The sequence below is a fragment of the Anolis carolinensis genome, chromosome 5 (genome assembly GCF_035594765.1).
Source record: "Anolis carolinensis isolate JA03-04 chromosome 5, rAnoCar3.1.pri, whole genome shotgun sequence".
Lineage (NCBI taxonomy): Eukaryota > Metazoa > Chordata > Lepidosauria > Squamata > Dactyloidae > Anolis > Anolis carolinensis.
The window spans coordinates 16,019,993-16,039,240 of NC_085845.1; the positions used below are offsets into that span (position 1 = coordinate 16,019,993).

Genomic DNA, 19,248 nt, shown 5'->3' on the forward strand with positions numbered 1-19,248 from the left:
TCAAGCAGACAGAGTTCTTTCTCCCACCCTGGACATTCCAGATATATAAATCCCACTTGCCTAGTTTCCTACAGACCTCATAACCTCTGAGGATGCCTGCAATAGATATGAGTGAAACATCAAGAGAGAATGCTTCTGGAACATGGCCATACAGCCCGGAAAACTCACAGCAACCCAGTGATTCTGGCCAAGAAAGCCTTTGTCAACACATTCCCCCATATTCTTCATTCTTCAACCATTTTTGTCCTAATGTAGATTGTAAGCATCTTGGGACTTAGTTATGTCTCTGGTGTATATTTTATTCCATTAGCTTAGGCGGCTGAGGGGAAAAAGGAAGGTGCCTGAGGCTAGGAATTTTGAGAGTTGAAGTCCAAAACACCTGGAGAGCCGAACTTTGCCCATGCCTGCATTATATAGTTCAGTGTTAACATACATTTTTGTTAACATACCGTTTGTACAAAAGTGAGAAGAAGAACAAAAGAAGGCACTCTTTTTTGCACAGAATAGAGGTTTATTAGAAGCACAGTGCACCTCAGTTTCAAGAAACATTGCCAATGGCATATGAAAGGTTGATTTTCTAGATAAAGTTTTCTGTATAAAAGAACATTATTAAAGAAGCTGCATGAGCAGAGAACATACTTTTCAAGTCATAAACACTGCTTAGAAACTACTAATACAAGCTAAGATTTTTTTTGTCAACAGAATGCTGAACCACGTAACTTCAGGACAGGTACATCTGAAAGGAAAGAAGCAACATTTAGAGGGGGTTAGGCATTCGTAATAATGATCCACAAAGGTAATAAATTTATTTTGCAGGAATATTTACTGACTCACTATTTTACTGTAGGCCTGCTTTATGGCATCCGTATACATATTAATACAATGAATGAATACCATTGAGTGGCATTAGTACATTATATAAGTGTGGAGAAAAACCATGTTATCTATTGTCATAATGATTTCAAATAGAGCGCTGACAGGCGTATACTTATGTTTCCCATGCAGCCATTTTTTCCAGATAGAAGGTATCAAACAATTTTTTGTGGATAACAGTATGTTAGGGGAAGATACTCAAGAGGAAAATTGTAATAAAAATGTGGCAGATGAACAGGTTCAAGCTACCACTTACCCACTCTTAACCACTGCAGTTTTTCCTGAGTGATCTTATACCAGGCATGGGCAAACTTTGGCTCTCCAGGTGTTTTGGACTTCAACTCACACAATTCCTAACAGCCGCTAGACTGTTAGGAATTGTGGGAGTTGAAGTCCAAAACACCTGGAGGGCCAAAGTTTGTCCATGCCTGCTTTATAATGTCAACTGCCCTTTAGCCCTTTAGCCGAAGAAGTGAACAAATGTTTATGGATAAAACGGCCAACCAGGTTTTCATTTGGTGGGCTCTGGAGAAATAGGTAAAGCTATACAGTAGAGTCTCGCTTATCCAACCTAAATGGGCTGGCAGAATGTTGGATAAGCCAAAATGTTGGATAATGAGGGATTAAGGAAAAGCCTATTAAACATTAATTTACGTTATGATTTTACAAATTAAGCACCAAAACATCATGTTTTATAACAAATTGACAGAAAAAGCAGTTCAATGCCAAAACATCACAAGATATTGACAACATTGCCTACAAAAACATTGACTACTAAAAGGCAGATTGCATTGGATAATACAGAACGTTGGATAAGTGAAGGTTGGATAAGCAAGACTTTACTGTATTTGGCAACAGTTGCCTGACGTTCTAAGCAACTGCAGCAGCCATTAAAACTATAGGGAAAGGGATTCCACCTGAACATTAGAAAGAACTTCCTAACGGTAAAAGCTGTTCAACAACGGAATATGCTGTCTTGGAGGGTGATAGTGTCCTTCACTGGAAAGTTTCTCTGCAGAGGCTGGATAGTTTTTTTTTATTGTTCCTGCCTGACGGAATGGGGTTGGGACTGGATGACCCTTGTGGGCTCTTCCAACTCTACTCATTGGAATAAGGATGGAAGAGGGAGGCCTTTAAAAACACACACACACAAAATTGTCAGCTCACCACAGCCGCTCCTGAATGAACACACGAGACTCTCTGTGATATCACCAGAAACTTTTACTGTAGGAAACATGAACATCAAAAAAGCCAAGAATGGGAGGCTCCGGCCAACCATCCTTTATATACCCTCCCCCTCATTTGAAAAGTCTCTTCCCGCTCAGTAAAACCCCGCGCAAATTCCCCGCCAAGTCCAGCAGCCGTTTCTTCTCCGAGTCCTGAGCCGCAGGTGTCTTATCAATGTCAGTGACCCTGAAACTCAGAGCCACATACAGGCTCTAGTAGCAGGGTTCTGACATGGCGTCCTCCTCCCCTTCGTCCTGGAAGGAAAAGATTAAACACAACTATTGTTCTCCGCTGTCCAGAGTTCCTTTATACTTTTTTAACAGGCTGCAATGGAATACCGGGTGTACCTTTCCTAGGTCCTTAGGTAGCCTCAGCTCATAGGTCACTTCGTTTATTCTTTTTGCTACCCTGAACGGCCCTATATAGCGTGGAGCCAATTTTTTAGATGGGAACCCCAATTTCAGGTTTTTTGTGCTCAGCCAAACCAGATCCCCTTCGCCCAATTTGTCCCCCTCTCGGCGCCTACGATCTGCAAAGAGCTTGTACTTCTTTTGTGTTTCCCGCAATGCCTCCACCACGGTCTGCCACCCTTGCTTAATTTTGGCCGGCCATTCCTTGTCGGTCTGGCCCTCTCCTTCCTTCCACTCGGGTAGCCTGGGGAAAGGTGCCACCTCCTGTCCGTATACTATTTCGAATGGGGCACGACCTGTGGCCGAATGTACGGCCCCGTTAAAAGCCATCTCAGCAAACGGTAGAAGGTCCGCCCAATCGTCCTGTCTATAATTGGTGTACATCCTCAAGAATTGGCACAGTGTCTGTTGGGTACGTTCGACCCCCCCGTTGGTTGCGGGATGAAAAGCCGAGCTCAGGTTCCTTTCTGCTCCTAACAGCTGTAAGAATTTTCCCCAAAATTTTGCCGTAAATTGGACTCCCCGGTCGCTAATTATTTTGTCGGGACACCCATGTAGGCGATATACATGCTTCACATACAAATCAGCGAGCTTTTCAGCCGAGGGGAGTTTTGGCAGGGCCACAAAGTGTGCCTGTTTTGAGAATAGGTCCAATATTGTCCAAATGTATCTGTGGCCTCTGCTGGGGGGTAGTTCGCCTACAAAATCCATGGCCACGCATTCCCATGGCCTCATGGGCTCCACCACCTTCTGCAATAGCCCCTGGGGCTTCCCCGGTGGTGTTTTTCCCTCTGCACACAATTCACACTGCGTGACGTACCCCCTGGCGTCTTTCCTCATTCCGGGCCACCAGCATTGTTTGGCCAACAGTTTAATAGTCCTGGTGGGGCCTAGATGACCCGCACCCTTGTTATCGTGGCACTTCCTTAACATTTCTCGTCTTAAACATTCAGGAATATACAATTTTTTATTTACAAACACCAAATCCCCACACAATTCTCCCTTTTCTTTGTTAGTTTGTAACCATTTGTCCATTCCATACGCTCGCTTCAACTCTTCCTCCCATATTTCTCCTCCCCCCGTGGAAATGGCAGTACGTTTGTTTTCTTTGGCCGCTTGTGCTCGAGTTAGCACTGCCAGGCCCCACTGCTTATCTAGGAACAGGCTCCCTTCGGATTCCTGAATTCCTCCCCCGTGCTGAGGCATCCGAGAGAGAGCGTCAGCGAGTATGTTATGTTTCCCCTGGAAGAATCTGAGTCTGAAATCAAAACGGCTGAAATATTGGGCCCATCTAATTTGCTTCGCTGATAGTTTACGAGGGGATCTTAGATACTGTAAATTTCTATGATCAGTCCACACCTCAAACGGTGTTCCACTTCCTTCCAGAAAGTGTCTCCAGCACTCTAGTGCTTTTAGAATCGCTAAGGCTTCTCTCTCCCAAATCGGCCAGTTTTTTTCTGTATCGCTAAACTTTTTTGACAGATAGCCACATGGCTTCAGGTTCCCCCCCTCGTCTTTCTGCAGCAGAACTGCCCCATATGCCCGGTCTGACGCATCGCAATGTAATACAAAGGCCTTAGACATATCAGGGTGCTGTAGGACAGGTTCCTCAGTAAAACGCTTTTTAAGGGCTTCGAAAGCTTCCTGGCATTCTATTGTCCATGTCAGTTTGGCCCCTGGGGCCTTCACTTTGGCTGTTTCTCCCCTGCCTTTAGTTTTTAACAAATCCGTTAATGGCAAAGTGAGGCGCGCAAAGTCCTTGATAAATGTTCTATAGAAGTTTGCGAACCCTAGGAAGGATTGCAGCTGCTTCCGTGTTTTGGGGGCTTCCCACCCCCTCACGTCTTCCACCTTCGCAGGGTCCATCGCCACTCCCTGGGAGGAAATCCTATACCCCAGAAAGTCTATCTGGTCTTTATTGAACTCGCACTTTGCAAGCTTCGCATACAGTTTCGCTTCCCTCAACTTTTGTAGGACTTCCCTGACTAGTTCTACGTGTTGCTCCTTAGTCCGAGACATTATCAATATGTCATCTAAAAAAATAAAGACTCCCTTGTACAACAATGGATGCAATACTTCGTTGATTAATTGCATGAACGCGGCCCCTCCCCCGCACAAACCGAAGGGGAGCACACGATAATTGAATAATCCGAATGCGCAGGAGAAGGCCGTCTTCCACCTGTCCTCTGGTTTGATCTGCAATTTATGGTAGGCCTCAATTAAGTCCAATTTAGTGAATATCTGCCCTTCCGATAACTGGGCGATCAAGTCCTTCACTAAGGGTAGGGGGTATTTATTTACAGTACTGATTGCATTTAGGCCCCTGTAGTCAATGCAGAGCCTCAGCGTTTGGTCCTTTTTCCGCCTGAACAACACAGGTGCCCCTAAAGGGGAATTTGAAGGCTCTATGAAACCCCTCGCTAGGTTTTTATCAATGTATTTTCTCAGTTCCTCCTTTTCCCTAGCTGACATCGGGTATATTTTTGCCTTGGGAAGCTCTGCTCCTGGGACTAGCTCTATTTTCACTTCAACTCTCCGCTTCGGTGGGAAATTGTCTGCTTCCTTCTCATCAAACACGTCCACAAAATCCCGATACTCTGGGGGTAATTTATCTGCCAGATCTGCTATTCTGATAGAGTCTTCCTCCCCCCTTTTCCCTGGCTCCCTCTCCCCTTCCTGGCTCCCTTCTTCCAAATTCATCCTGAAGATCATGCTCTTATCCTCCCAGTTGATTTGCGGGTTGGCCTGCCCCAGCCACGGCATGCCTAGTATAACATTATAGCTGGCTATTTGTGATATCACAAATGACACCTTTCCTTCCCAACTCCCTATCTTACACTTTACATCTTCGGCACTGTACTTAGCTAACGATCCCGATGCTGTGGATCCGTCCAACTGCGAAAAAGCTATTGGGGATTCTAGGTTCGTTCTTTCGCATCCCAATCCCTCGGCTAATTCAGGGGAGATGATGTTCCTGGAACATCCACAATCCACAAATGCTTTGCAGGTTGCTTGTTTGCTGCCATTTTCAAGCTGAATGGGGACCACTATCATAGCTTTGTCCTGACTTACCAACCCCCCCGAGTGGTGCCTCATCGGTGGTTCTTCCTCGGCGCGTTTCCCTGCCACGGCTCTTGGTTTGGGCGGGCCTCCGCCTTCCCCTTTTCTCTGCCAGCACTCGGCAGCCCTGTGGCCCAACCGGCCGCACACGAAGCAGCCACTCCTGCTGGCGCTCACGTTCCCTGTCGGCTCCGTTCTCCTCCCGGCTGGGGTTGATCCCTCCTTCCGGCTCCCCTCTTTCATCTGCGGCCGCTGCTGTAGCCCTCCTCGGTGCCTCCTCGCCTGGGTCAGCGATGTCTCGACGCGCCCCGCCAGCTGAATCCATCCGCGCAGTGTGTCAGGCTCATCACGATGCACCGCCCAGGAGAGGATCTCCCGCCTGAGACCCTCTTTGAAGAGTTCTATCTTTGTTACTGCAGACCATTCCGGCACCTTTTCGGCGAGGCATTGGAACTCCTCCGCATACTCAGATACCGACCTCTGCCCCTGGGAGACGGTCTTCAACTTCTCCCTCGCCCGGATCTGCTCCAGTGGATCTCGGAAACGGGTCTCCAGGGCCCCCATAAAGCGTCGGAGTGACCCCAGACATGGGTCGCGCTGCGCGTGCAGCTGAACGTACCAGCTAGCCGCTCCCCTCTTCAACACTGCACCAATGGCCCGTATCCGGCTGGATTCCGTTCTAAAAGTGTGAGCATTGTCCTCCATATAGCCCCTCACCGTGGTCAGGAAAAAATCCAGTTCAGAGGACTCTCCCCCAAACTCGATCCTTAGTTCCTCTCGTCTTGGTAGGGGTCCCTGTGGTGGCAATCCCCAATTCTCCGCCCGTCACAAGCCCCCTTGCGGACCAGTGGGCCCCGCTGCTGCTTCTCTTGGCCCTGTGCCACGCCCGGCATTCGCCAGGGGCACCAGGGTCTCAGCTGGGAGCGTAGCTGGGATTCTCGGAGGTTTTTCCCCTTCGTCGTCACTCTCCTCCACCCGCGTCAGGCTTGGTTGGGTCTTGGGCCGGGCGCCGGGCTCCTTTCGCATTTCCCTTCCCTTCGGTGCTGGGAGGTCTGCAAAGCTCTGGCTGCTTCCCACGCTCACGTCCCACATTGAGCCAGCCCGAAGTTCCCTTCCTCTCTCTGGCTCCGCCAAAAACGCCAGGCGCTCCATCGCCCTCGACATCACTGCCAGGGTGGTCTCCATCGCCGACATCCTCTCCTCCAGAAACACCATCCTTTGTGGGCCTGGGGAAGGTGAACCTTCCTCTCCTCCGGTGCTGTCTCCCCGCACCACTCCACGCCTCTGGGTTACCCCATTTGGCTGGGCATAAGCGGTGGATGACGCCAGGGCCGCCAGCTGGTGGAACTCAGCGTCCGGCTCGGGAGTGGCCCTTTCCGACCTTCCTCCTCCTGCGCCCAAGAGCTCTTCATCCTCCACTTGCATGTTACACCTCACCGCTACAGCGGGATGGTGTCCGTATTCTTGGCTTAGTGTCAGCTCACCACAGCCGCTCCTGAATGAACACACGAGACTCTCTGTGATATCACCAGAAACTTTTACTGTAGGAAACATGAACATCAAAAAAGCCAAGAATGGGAGGCTCCGGCCAACCATCCTTTATATACCCTCCCCCTCATTTGAAAAGTCTCTTCCCGCTCAGTAAAACCCCGCGCAAATTCCCCGCCAAGTCCAGCAGCCGTTTCTTCTCCGAGTCCTGAGCCGCAGGTGTCTTATCAATGTCAGTGACCCTGAAACTCAGAGCCACATACAGGCTCTAGTAGCAGGGTTCTGACACAAAATTATGTGTATTAGTGGTAGGCTTTCCAGTAAGCCTGCAACCAAAATATTAATAATTTTTTATTTTATTTATACCCCACTTTTTCTCTCCACAAGGAGACAAAGTGGCAAAATCTGACATGGATAAGATTTCAAAGACAGTACTGTGTATAGCATAACCTCACTGAATGCTGAACATTCAGAGCATAAATGGGAGCTAAAAACATAAAAAATACCAAGATAGATCTTGCAGGTTACATCATTTTGCACAATGGTTTTTTTTGTTTAAAAGAAAGTGATGTTTTTGAAAAGCACATATTACAAAGAATGTGATGCTCCAATACGATGCCCTGGTTGAAAAGGCTTGGGACATTAGGAAGTCTAGATATGGAAGTAGCAGTCTGGAAAATTCTCTATAAAACAGATCTCAGAGTAAGAGGTGAAAACTATACTGGGAGTAAATTCACTCCGTGCATCAGATGGCACAGGACTATGACCACATCCTTGATGCCAGTAGATTAGCTACATTCCTGATACTGCTCATTCTTTGACCCAAGTGCCTAACAGAGCTTCAACAGCCAGTATTTCAACCAAGTAACCAAACTTTGCTCCTCAAGCCCTTTCCCCCTTAAGGGAAAGAAAATTACGGGCAGTGCTGTCATTCTGATTGGAAAGTAGTGAATCATTTATGTGTCAAGCCATATCTTAAGGGCTTTATGCTAGGACATAAAAATGGGATGGAACAGGAGGCTTGCAAAAGGTTGGAAGTTATTAGCATTTATATATATATTAGCTGGATGCTTAGTCTAGTGCAGGGAGAAAAACAAATGTATGTCAGCCTTAAAGCCCACTATGTTTAATGAGATTTGCTCCTGAATAAGTATCTTTCATAGTGGCTTTCTTATATCTTGGTTCAAATTCATATCACTACTGTAGTTGTTTACTTCCAAGGCTCATTTATATATGATCTCTTATCTGCATTGCTCCAATTGGATCTCCTTTCTTAGACCGTGCCAAAGTGACAATGTTTTGGGAAGTAGGATTTTTTTTTAAAGACCAAATACCTTAGAGCTTTCCTAACAAAGCTTTGAATCATTAATACCACATAGTAGATTATATTAATACTATTTTCTCCAGCCATTACATTTGATGAGCAATATCCACTAACCTTCCTAGAAGATTCCGAGTTCTCTTCTCCTATTGATGTCCCTCTTGATTTGGCAAAGAGAACAAACAGGGCAACATAGCACAGTACAGAAGTCATCACAGAGGGATCCCTATTAAAATAAAGAGCAAAATAAGACTTCATTTTGAAACAAAGGAGACGCCAGCACCTTGGCTGAGAAGGCTAAAAACAAAAATTAAAACTCCAGTGATGTCATAGCACTGTGCCATGGCAGTTAAAGTGATGTCAAACTGCATTCATTCTATAATGTAGATGCACTTAAAATATATAGGTGTATTTCTTTGTAATTACTTCCTATATGTGTTGTTTGTGATGAGGCTACTGCATATGGGATTGACTTAAAGTGACAGTAAGCATGTTTTACCCCCAAAAGGTGAAAAATTTGGTTCGGCCAAATTCAATTTTGGGGAGGAGTCCACATTCTAGTTGAGAGTGGCCCAATGGCAGAAAGATGGGACCAAAACTATCAGAATATTTCAAGCTTAAAGCTGTTACTGTGGAGTGGTCAGTATCAGGAGACGTATTTTAATCCTATAGAACATGATGCAAAAATCTACAGAAAAATTAAGAAACTTTAGTCCAAATGATCAGGAGAGTTCTAGTTTTTGCTGCAGGACTTAACGTTCACCAAACTCATTTTAATCCTTTCTCTGTCCACATTCAGCCACTCCTAAGCATGCATATTATTATAAAGCAATCAAGAATTTTTTTTCAAAAAAGATTAAAGTTGAAATTAAAAAGATCAAGTTAAAAGAGTTATAAACATAAATTAATTTCACACCACACATTTTTGTTTCCATGAGGCCATGGAAGCTGCAATTTGAGGAAGGGAGAGGCAGACATAAAATTCTCAGCACTATCAACATTTCTCAGAATGGTTCTGGTATTGTAATGTGAATAGAAAAGGTGTTCAAAATATCAGCTTTCGGCTTGCTGGAATAAACAGTATTTAATTGCTTTCCAGCCCTATTGAACCAGGACTTCTAATTTAGCTGTGTAACATGGCTATAACAAAAGTGTTTTTCTTCTCCTTCGTAATGACTCTACTGGAACAAAGAAAAGTGAAAGAAGGAAATCAGATAGATTTTAAGTTTTTTGCATGAGAGAGCACCGAGCAATCAAAAACTCATATATCTGCTGCCTCTCCAAGCTTCTATTTGGTACCTGCTTCCACCTGTTTAGTCCTGAGTTTCTAGCAAAAACAAACCCCAAAAACTTGAAGTTTGCCTACTCCTGGATGAGATAATCTACTTACCGGGATCCTGTATCTTGTCCTGTAGACAGATCTCAGTGCCATACTTGTGCCACAGAGGCAGCATTCATTCATGTCTGCAGCCACTTGGCATCCCAAACACATATAGCAAAACATTCCGCAACATACTAGAGAGGCAGAGGAGAGAAGAATGTCAAAAGTTTCTAAAATATATCACTTTATCAAGTGGAGGGCAAATAACAATTGTAACGCTTATTAAATAAACTATAGACCCAAATTCTGTAATATCCTTCCATCCATCCATTCACCTTTTCTTTCCTTTATAATCAGCGACTTGCTATTGGAAAACAAGAAAATGAGACTAACCACAAAAACAGAAAATAACTTTCCTTGCAACTCAATGTAGCAAAGAAAAAACAAAACCCTTTTACTGAGATAGGGTGCCGGATGTGGCATAATTGGTCAAGAGAACAGATTTCACAACAGCGGCTAACCACTGGAATGTATTTCTTGTCAATACACTGAATCTGTATACAGTTTGCTTGCCGATGCTGACTTTCCTACCCTCTCTCCCTCCTACTGAATTAACTGAATGCAAACTACATTTTCCACTTTGTTTGCAGGAACTGAAATAAGTTGGGGATATAGTATTCCCTCACTTATCACGGGGGTTAGGTTCCAGGACTACCCATAATAAGTGAAAATCCGTGAAGTAGGGACACTATATTTATTTTAATATTTATACATTATTTTAGTAGGTATACACTATTTTAAGTCTTTATCAACCAATCGTGTTGATAAATCGCCTCCTTCTCCTTCTGTTGCCACTTTGGCTCCTTCTCTCTCCCTTTGGCTTCGCCTTCCTCCCTTCCTTAGGCTGTAAATTGTCATTTTTAATGATTTATAATAGTCTTTTAGAGTTTATTGAAAAACGGCAAAACAGAAAATCTGCGAAAAGTGAACCGCGAAGTAGTGAGGAAACACTGTAAATGGAAGAAATGGGAGGAAGAAAGAGATCTGGAGCATTTTAAAAATTAGGAGGGGATTAAATGCAATTGTCCCTGAGAAATCAAGACAGTTGGAGGATATGGAATTACAAATAGAAATCCATCCCCTAATTCCCATTATGACAATCTTTTGGCCTGGTAAGGTAATAAGTCCCTCCATTAATTCCTCCGCAGTTAACAGGAATATTTGAACTCACAGACGCCACAGTCGGAACAACAGTCACACAGCCCAGTCTGCCAATGGTTTCGCTGCTGCTGCTGGACAACCACAACTTGTGGCTGAGTCACGACCACTGGATGAGGGTTCATATCGAAGGTGGCTGATTAGGGGAGGGAAAAATGAGATTGAAAGGAGCCAAAACCATTCTGCAAACATATGTCATGGCAATTCACAAAATGGATACTGTATATACTCATAGATAAGTCTAGAAATTGACCTTCCAAAACATGGGTTGACTTATCCAAGGTTCAATGTAAGTTCAGTACTTTAGCTCTTTATCAAAAAGGAAACCATATCTGAGTTGTGAAAAGCAAGTGCTTAGTCCATCCCAAAAGAACCTGAAAGAAGCACTGACCTTTACTCTCTCTGCCATCATATCAAAATCCATAATTTTAGCCCTAAACCAACCCTCAATTGGTTCAATTTATATACAAGTGTATAAGGTAAGCCTTTTGATACATTATCTGACTACTAACCCCTGTTTGTGGCTTAGATGCACACTTGTCTGGGAGCTCCTATCAATCTTGGCACTAATGAATGTATTTAGAAATAGAGATTTTAAAATCTGAACATCAAAAATATGCCTATGTGCAAACAACACAAACAGGTCAACCTTTTGACAACTTGTAGTTAGCTTTATGAGAGGAAGTCATCATTTGACTTTGCCCAACTTTCCAGCAAATCCTCCTCCTCTGTCTTTAATAGAGGAGATATTTAGAAATGTAGTAGGAACAACTTCTCTTGGCATGCAGATCACATAGGTGGACAAGTTTCCTTTTCTGAGCATCAAGATCCAACAGATAAACAGAAAGTCTGAACTCTACCAACTTCTATATTGGAGTGGGAATCATGCAGACCCAGACGTTGTTGAACTGGAAGTCCCAATCACCTTAGCCAGCATTTCCAATAGTGTGGGATATGGAAACAATGAGTGATGATGAAGAAAGGTCTGCTTACAGTAGAAAATAGTGCAAGCACTTAGTGATTTTATGTTAAGTGGTACGAGAAAGTTTGGTGTCATATCATCAAACATCAGGACAGTTCGGTTCAGACGACAATAAAACCAGCTGCTAGAACAACCAGTGGGAGATACAAAGAACAAGTGTAGCATGCAGAGTTTGGGAAATAGTACTTACTCATTGCTGATGAATTCATGTTATTTTCATAAGCTTTTATTGCTCAGTTGCTGCAACTGTATGGTGGTTTTGTAAGAATTAGTAAAGGAAAGAAAAAGGGTTTCCTTGTGCACTAGCAGCTTTGTGCTGCCATTTTAAACCAGTTTTTTTTTTAATGGAGCCTCCGATGGCCTAGGGGATAAAGGCCTTGTGACTTGAAGGTTGGGTTGCTGACCTGAAGGCTTCCAGGTTCGAATCCCACCCGGGGAGAGCGTGGATGAGCTCCCTCTATCAGCTCCAGCTCCATGTGGGGACATGAGAGAAGCCTCCCACAAGAATGGGAAAACATCAAAAATCATCCGGGCGTCCCCTGGGCAATGTCCTTGCAGACAGCCAATTCTCTCACTCCAGAAGCAACTCCGGTTGCTCCTGACACAAAAAAAACCCCAAAAACAAAACAAAAAACCAGTTTTTAATGTTTGGTCCTCCAAATGTTTGGAGTTCCCATAATCCCTGAGCATTGCTTATACTGACCTAGACTTCTGGGAGCTGTAGCCCCAAACATCTGGATGGCCAAAGGTTGAGAAAAATTATTTTAGACCGTGGACCCCTGGTATCCACTAGGGTTGGGGTCCAATACCCCTCCCTCATTGGATACCAAAATCCATGGATGTTCAAGTCCCATCCTATACAATGCTGTAGTAAAATAGTGTGACGTATATACAATTGCAATATCAAGGTTTGTTTTTTGGATTTTTAAATATATATATAGTATTTCAGAGCTGTGGATGATGGAATCCATGCTTATGAAGTACTGACTATATTTTCAAATAACTTTCACTTCCTCAGTATTGGTAAGAAATTGATATTTTCTATTATAACCAATAGCTGAAATTCTATATCATGTTTATACAGTGCAAATCAAGACTCATTTTCATACCTGGTATTTGTACTATTATCACTCGTGTGTTGAATATAACTATTTTTCAACCAATGGTGTATCAATCTTGTCTCTGTGGAATGGAACATGCATCATGATGGGATTTTTGCAATCCCAGTGAATCAAATGTTACACTGAAGGCAGTGATGAACACATATTAATATGAAACTACATGGCTAGAAACCTGTCAGTCTCAACTAGGGTTGAGAATTGAATAGGATATGATTAATAAAGCTAACAATATTCCCAGATATGAGCTATTTACTATGTATCTCCAACAGATGCTAACCCACACACATATGACCAAACAACATCATAGTGTAGTAAGTTATTCATGAAGAAGAAAAGGCAATTTAGGGGAGGCTGCAGCAATTTGCTTTTGCCTGAGTCTATTGGGAAGAGGAAGCCTTCTCCTCTCCCTTTTACCAAGTAAATTCAAGAACTCCTTTGCACTTTGAACTCAGTTTGCTAAAGAAAAAGCAATCTGAAAGGGAAAACTGAGATATCATATAAGCATCTTTAATAACTGAGATGACAGAGGATTAATCAGGACTCTTCCTGCCAAATTGGGACAGTTTGAGGATATGTTCCTTAAGCCCCACTATGGTACATTGTATTGACTAGGAGTAAACCCACTGAACTCAAATAGTTATTTCTGAGGAAACACATATAGGATTGCAATGTAAATTCCCCAAGATTATCTACATATTTGCATAGGAATCTCAGCTCTTTCCTGCAATATCTTTCTGTTACTTCCCACTATCTGGTGGCACATACGGTATTACACTCTGCTAAAATTTATAATGAACCCGAAGGACCATCATGTTGTAACATTGCTACACAAATTTTGGTTTAAATTGAGGGTTTTTTTTTCATGTAAGGAGCGACTTCAAAAACTGCCAGTCACTTCTGGTGTGAGAGAATTGGCCGTCTGCAAAGATGTTGCCCAGGGGACACCCGGTGCTTGATGTTTTATCATCCTTGTGGGAGGCTTCTCTTATGTCCCCACATGGAGCTGAAGCTGACAGAGAGAGCTCATCCATGCTCTCCCCAGTTTGAACAGTCAAGCTTCAAGTCAGCAATCCAACCTTCAAGTCAGCAGTCCTGTCGGCACATGGGTTTAACCCATTGTGCCACGGGGGCTTCATTAAGGAGTTAATACTCTGAGAATTGTTTAATTCAAAACCAAGGTCAAATAAAAGGAAGAAAGTAAAGAAGTAAAGCTATTCCTTACCTGCAATATGAAATAGGAGGCACTCCTCAAAAAAAATAGAAGTGACAAGCCTTATATTCTACGAATATAGTAGAATATGAAATGATCGAGATTCAAATGCCTGCTTTAAAGAGTTAAGCACTTTAAAGCTTTGGCCTAAAACAGGAAAGCGATCACTTTCATTTCTCCACATTTGAGTACTTTTTTGAAAGGTAAGTTTTAGTTCTTCTTGCTAAAATTAGACAGTTCCAGTTCTTTCTACATTTGCATATTTTAACTTCTTTCTACCCTGCATTTTTTAAAAGGTGAACTTTTCTAAATGCCTTTCAAAACTAAAGCAAAACCCTACTCTGAAATTAAATCCTATTAAACCTACTATAGATTCTTGTTAACTAGCCAATTTGGATTATCTGTTTAACCTGATCATGTCATTTCTGCCTTGTTAGCCAAAGTTATAAGGGTGCTAAAGTTGAGGTAAAACCATACAATAAACCTAGAGGTTTTTTATCATTATCAGAAGCGACTTGAGAACATACTGCAAGTTGCTTCTGGTGTGAGAGAATTGGCTGTCTACAGAGATATTGCCCAGGGACCGCCCGGATGTGTAACCATACTGCTGAGAGGCTTCTCTCATATCCCCACAAGCTAGAGCTGACAGACAGGAGCTCACTCCATTTCGCGGATTTGAATTGGCAACCTTCAGGTCAGCAGTCCAGCTGGCACAAGGGTTTAACCCATTGCACCACCACAGCTCCATAGATTAGAGTAGACCCATTTAACAAATTGTTGAAGGATAATTAACAGGTCAGTAAATCCAGTTGAGTCAATGACTGTGGTCTCCTTGGGAGTAATACTAAGGTGGTGAACATAACATAAAACACAACATTAAAACTTTTTTGGGGAAAAAACTAGAGTTAGGCCTTCACATTCACTGGAGTTAAGTGTGCAGGACCCTTGCAAAAGTGGGAAAACTACATTTTTTAAGAAAAACGTTTTTTTAATCTGAGAGAGTTCCATGCATGCAAAGACATGTACTTCCTTTCGATGAAACTCAGCAAAAGCAAAACTCATCCCAAGTCCTGCTTTTGACTTGTATGTTTCTAAAATTAAGATTTCTTTCAATCGTCTTTCCTTCCTCAGAAATTTCAGAGGCAATTCTTAAGCACTATTAATTATTTCATAAAACAATTTTGTAAAATAAACCTGGAAACATCAATAGTTTGCATACCTGTTAGTTACCAAGCTCTTGGAAGGAGGCAAAGAACTCTCTGTAACTATAGTGATGCCTTCTTGAACCAGCTAACCTTTGCAATGTTCCAAGATTGATGATTAGCTGTCAATGTACACAAGGAAGAAGGTTGAAGTCAAAGCCATCCAATCTGATTACTGCTCTATATTGATTCACTTTTGTAGCAGTATAAAAGGATTGTTGTGCAGCTTTTTTATTGTATAATTAAGCAGGTATCAACACATAAAGAAAATGCCTCTTATTTCCTGGAAACTCTTGTATGTGCCAAGGAGCAGGTAAATACTGCATGGAGGCAAAGCTCAGGCAATTCTTTCCTGGGGGTATTTCATTGGAAACTAGAGCCACACACACAAGAATGATGCACATTTACTTGGAAGTAAATCCAACTGCTCTTTGAGGAACTACAAAGTGCTTTGGATTGCTCTATTAAATGCTTTACCTCCAAACACAGTATTAAAATTAGCCTTGCATTAGGATGCATCTACAAAGATCATACAATGCAGCTTCAAGTTGAGGTGTCTACAGAACATACACCAGCAATGCACACTTTAAGGTAGAAACAGTTTGTTAAAGAAACTCACTAGAAAGTCCAGAACAAGCCACAAAATCTGCTACAGTCATTGAAAGATGTGGATTGCCTGTCAGGGCAGTGCTAGCACTGATGTACTTTAAAAACACCGTAGCACAGCTGAACTGAAGACAAACAAGCACACACACCCAGGTAACTACTACATCCTTCCCTTCATTTGCCAGCATCTTTCCCATTCCTCAAACCTTATTGTATGTCCGAACTCTCTTGCCCATGTGGTCATGTTTTCTTTAACATGTACCTCTTCTGTTTCCCATATCAGCAACTGTTGATATAACATTTTGACTACTTTCTTTTCAAGATTTAAGATCTTATCCCATACTGTTTCGTTCCTTTCAAGTCCTATTTGACTGTCTGTTTTAGAACCTTCCCTGATCTGCCAGTAATTTAGCCAGGTTATAGATGATTCTATTTGTTTAACCTCCTCGTATGATTTTAACCCTATTCCCTGATTATCTATTTTTACCATTTGTTCATATGTTAACCATCTTTCCCTAGGGATCTCTCTCATGTGTTCTGACTCTAAGGGGGAGAGCCATAATGGTGTTTTCCTGTAAAATCTGTTTTTGTATTTCTCCCATGTTGCTAATAATGGTTTTCTCAAGTAGTGATTGTTAAAATTTCTTTCTTTATGACCTTTCCTTTTCCATAAGTATGCATGCCATCCTTTGTATAAGTCCTGACCTTCTAATGCCAGAATCCTAGCCTTCCGTAAAATAGCCCACTTTTTTACCCATTCCACTGCGTCAGCATTGTAATACAGCTGAATGTCGGGAACTCCCAACCCTCCTCTTCGGATGTCTTCTTTCATGTATTGAAACTTTATCCTCGCTCGCTTTCTGCCCCAGATGAATTTATTAATCTCTCTCTGCTACTCCTTCAAAAAAAATTGTTATTTAAAATGGGTAAATTCCTGAATAGAAATAACATTTCCGCAAGCTGGGATACTTTTCATCTGTCTTTATTAGGAAAAATTGCTGTTATAAAAATGAAGGTTCTAGCGGAAGTGTTATTTCTACATCCTTCCCTTCAGAATGCTTGCTTTCCACCCCTTTGTCTCCATCTCCTCGGCCCTGCTTTGGTCTAGAACTGATCCTGAATCGTCCTGGCAATGTATATCAATGCACATCAATGCACCCTGGGTTCGGTTCTTGCCCACATTCTTGCCAGATATTGTGACCACCGTCCTGGCCTCTTACCAGCTCTTGGAGCAATTGTAAAGGTGCTCTGCAGTGAAACTGGTTCCTTTTACTCCATCTCCAAACTGCATAATAGTGTCTGTGTAGAACCACCCCGGGTCTTCTTTTTCCCCTCCCTGTTTGTGGAAAAAGTCTAATGTCTTACACAAATGTTAAGCACACCTGTGCCTTAAACTGTTGAGAACTCAAAGCTACATCGGAGAAATTACTCAGTCTCGCTTCTTCTCTGTGGAGTTTTTTTAAAGGGCAGTTTCATTTCTTCTTTCCTGAATGTTTTAAACCTGCCACTTTTAGTTCCACCTGCATTTGAATGTTTTAACTCAAGTCCTTTCTACCCTGGATTTACACACACACACACACACACACACACACAGTTTATACTCTTATAAAAAAGCAAACACAAACTTGAACAAAACTCTGTTCTCATCTTACTCAGAAGAAAAATCTCAAAGCTTACTATACATCTCCCTTCCATGACCTCTTCTACACTGCCAAATAAAATCCAGATGATTTACTTTGAAATGGATTATATGGCAGTGTAGACTCATATAATCCAGCTCAAAGCAGATAATTGGATCATCTGCTTTGATAATCTGTATTATATGGCTGTGTAGAAGGAGCCCATGCAATTGTGGCTAGGATTTCAGCCTGGGTCAGAAAGTAGTTTTGTCAAATTAGTATTCCCCTTGCATTCTCCAGTCTTCCAGCTCTTTCCAAGTAAAACATTTGGAAAAATAATATATAATAGGTTGCAGAATATATTTGGATAATTTTGGACCGTTTGCTTTTGATAAACCTACAAAAGTTTCACTACTTTGGGTGCCATAAAAAGATCAGGGTTTCTGCAGTAAAAATAAATTATAACATTACTACAACATCTATTTCCTTGGGATCGTTCCATCACCAATACAGAGTATTTTTTTTAAAAAAAAACACATAATGATATTGAAAACAAGATGCACAATTGCATACATGCCACTTACCAACTGCTGAGAAAAAGCCACAGATTCTTCTCAAAGTCAAGAGGTATCTAGAGATATTTCAATGTAACAGGCAAAGTAGGTTGCTTCTTCCGGAAAGCAATTGGCTGTTGGTGGTTGAGGAAGTTGGCTGCAAATCAATAAACACCGAGATGGAAATCAACCCTTAGTTTTTTCCAGGTGAGCTTGTTAAATAAAATTCGCCACGATTAGCCAGGGAAAGGACAATCAATCGAAACCATGCCTGGGAGAAAGTCCCACCATTAAACTCAGCATGGAGTTTACTCCTAAGTGGACATGGATAGGATTGCACATTTTAAATGCTTATATACTTTTTTTTAATAATCTCCCTTCAAATATGATGGGGGTTGTTCTTGTTCTTCTAGAGGATAAAATAGAGTTTCAAATTTGGTGAAGCCATTGCAACCTTTAAAATGGTGAATAAAACATACAAAGACTTGCAAAATGCCAAATGGTGGCTTATGGTGGTCTGTGGAAGGCAACAGGTCGGATTTAACAACAGGGTCCAAGTTTGCTACCGTTGTCTAAAATACCATATAAATATTTATATCAGCACTGACTACCTACTGTGAGGGGGACAACTTTTGAAGGAAGGCACCTCGAAACTGTGGCTTTGTCTCCTTGCCATTCTAGCACCTGGCTCTGCCACAGTTACCACATGATGTAACTGTTACTCTCTGCCTAGTGGTTGAGTTATATCTATAGTACTATTTTTCTACCAGAGAAAAATACTACTGAATGAAAGGCTCATGCATTATTTCTCCTTACCAGAAGATTTTTCTTGCTTTCCCCTTATGGAACAAACAGTAAGAGAAGGCAATGCAATAATGAACAACTGCAACATGAGCAAGTTTTGTTTGTTTCCTATAGTGATTCTACTGGGTGGAGGAGTGTACGAGTTTCAGTTCAAAAAAATGCTTTCTCTGGCTTGCAACAGTAAAGTCTAAAGTGTTTGATTAGACTCAGGAGGATTTGCGGTCCAGTTCTA

The 19,248-nt window shown here is 42.3% G+C and overlaps 1 protein-coding gene across 5 annotated transcripts; it reads right to left on the reverse strand.

Moving 5' to 3' along the window:
* Positions 1–490: 490 nt before the first annotated feature.
* plac8 (placenta associated 8) lies at positions 491–18,388 on the reverse strand. 5 transcript variants are annotated; one of them, XM_062981574.1, is made up of 7 exons: positions 18,243–18,388; positions 15,451–15,555; positions 12,091–12,146; positions 10,932–11,054; positions 9,770–9,894; positions 8,497–8,605; positions 491–736 (listed from the first exon to the last, which is right to left on the reverse strand). In XM_062981574.1, the coding sequence occupies exons 3-6, from the start codon at positions 12,107–12,109 to the stop codon at positions 8,501–8,503; spliced, it is 372 nt and encodes a 123-aa protein (XP_062837644.1). In that variant the 5' UTR covers positions 12,110–12,146; positions 15,451–15,555; positions 18,243–18,388; the 3' UTR covers positions 491–736; positions 8,497–8,500. The 5 variants fall into 5 exon arrangements, with proteins under 5 accessions (XP_062837644.1, XP_062837645.1, XP_062837646.1 ...); XM_062981575.1 differs by lacking the exon at positions 18,243–18,388 and adding an exon at positions 17,260–17,404; XM_062981576.1 differs by lacking the exon at positions 12,091–12,146.
* Positions 18,389–19,248: the final 860 nt, after the last annotated feature.

Excerpts from the sequence above, each read along its gene's own strand:
- plac8 (XM_062981574.1), bottom strand. Across the intron at positions 9,895-10,931 it reads TTGTTCCGACTGTGGCGTCT|TATGTTGCGGAATGTTTTGC; the intron begins GTGAGTTCAAAT and ends CTGCCTCTCTAG. Across the intron at positions 8,606-9,769 it reads GGACAAGATACAGGATCCCG|GGATCCCTCTGTGATGACTT; the intron begins GTAAGTAGATTA and ends TTATTTTAATAG.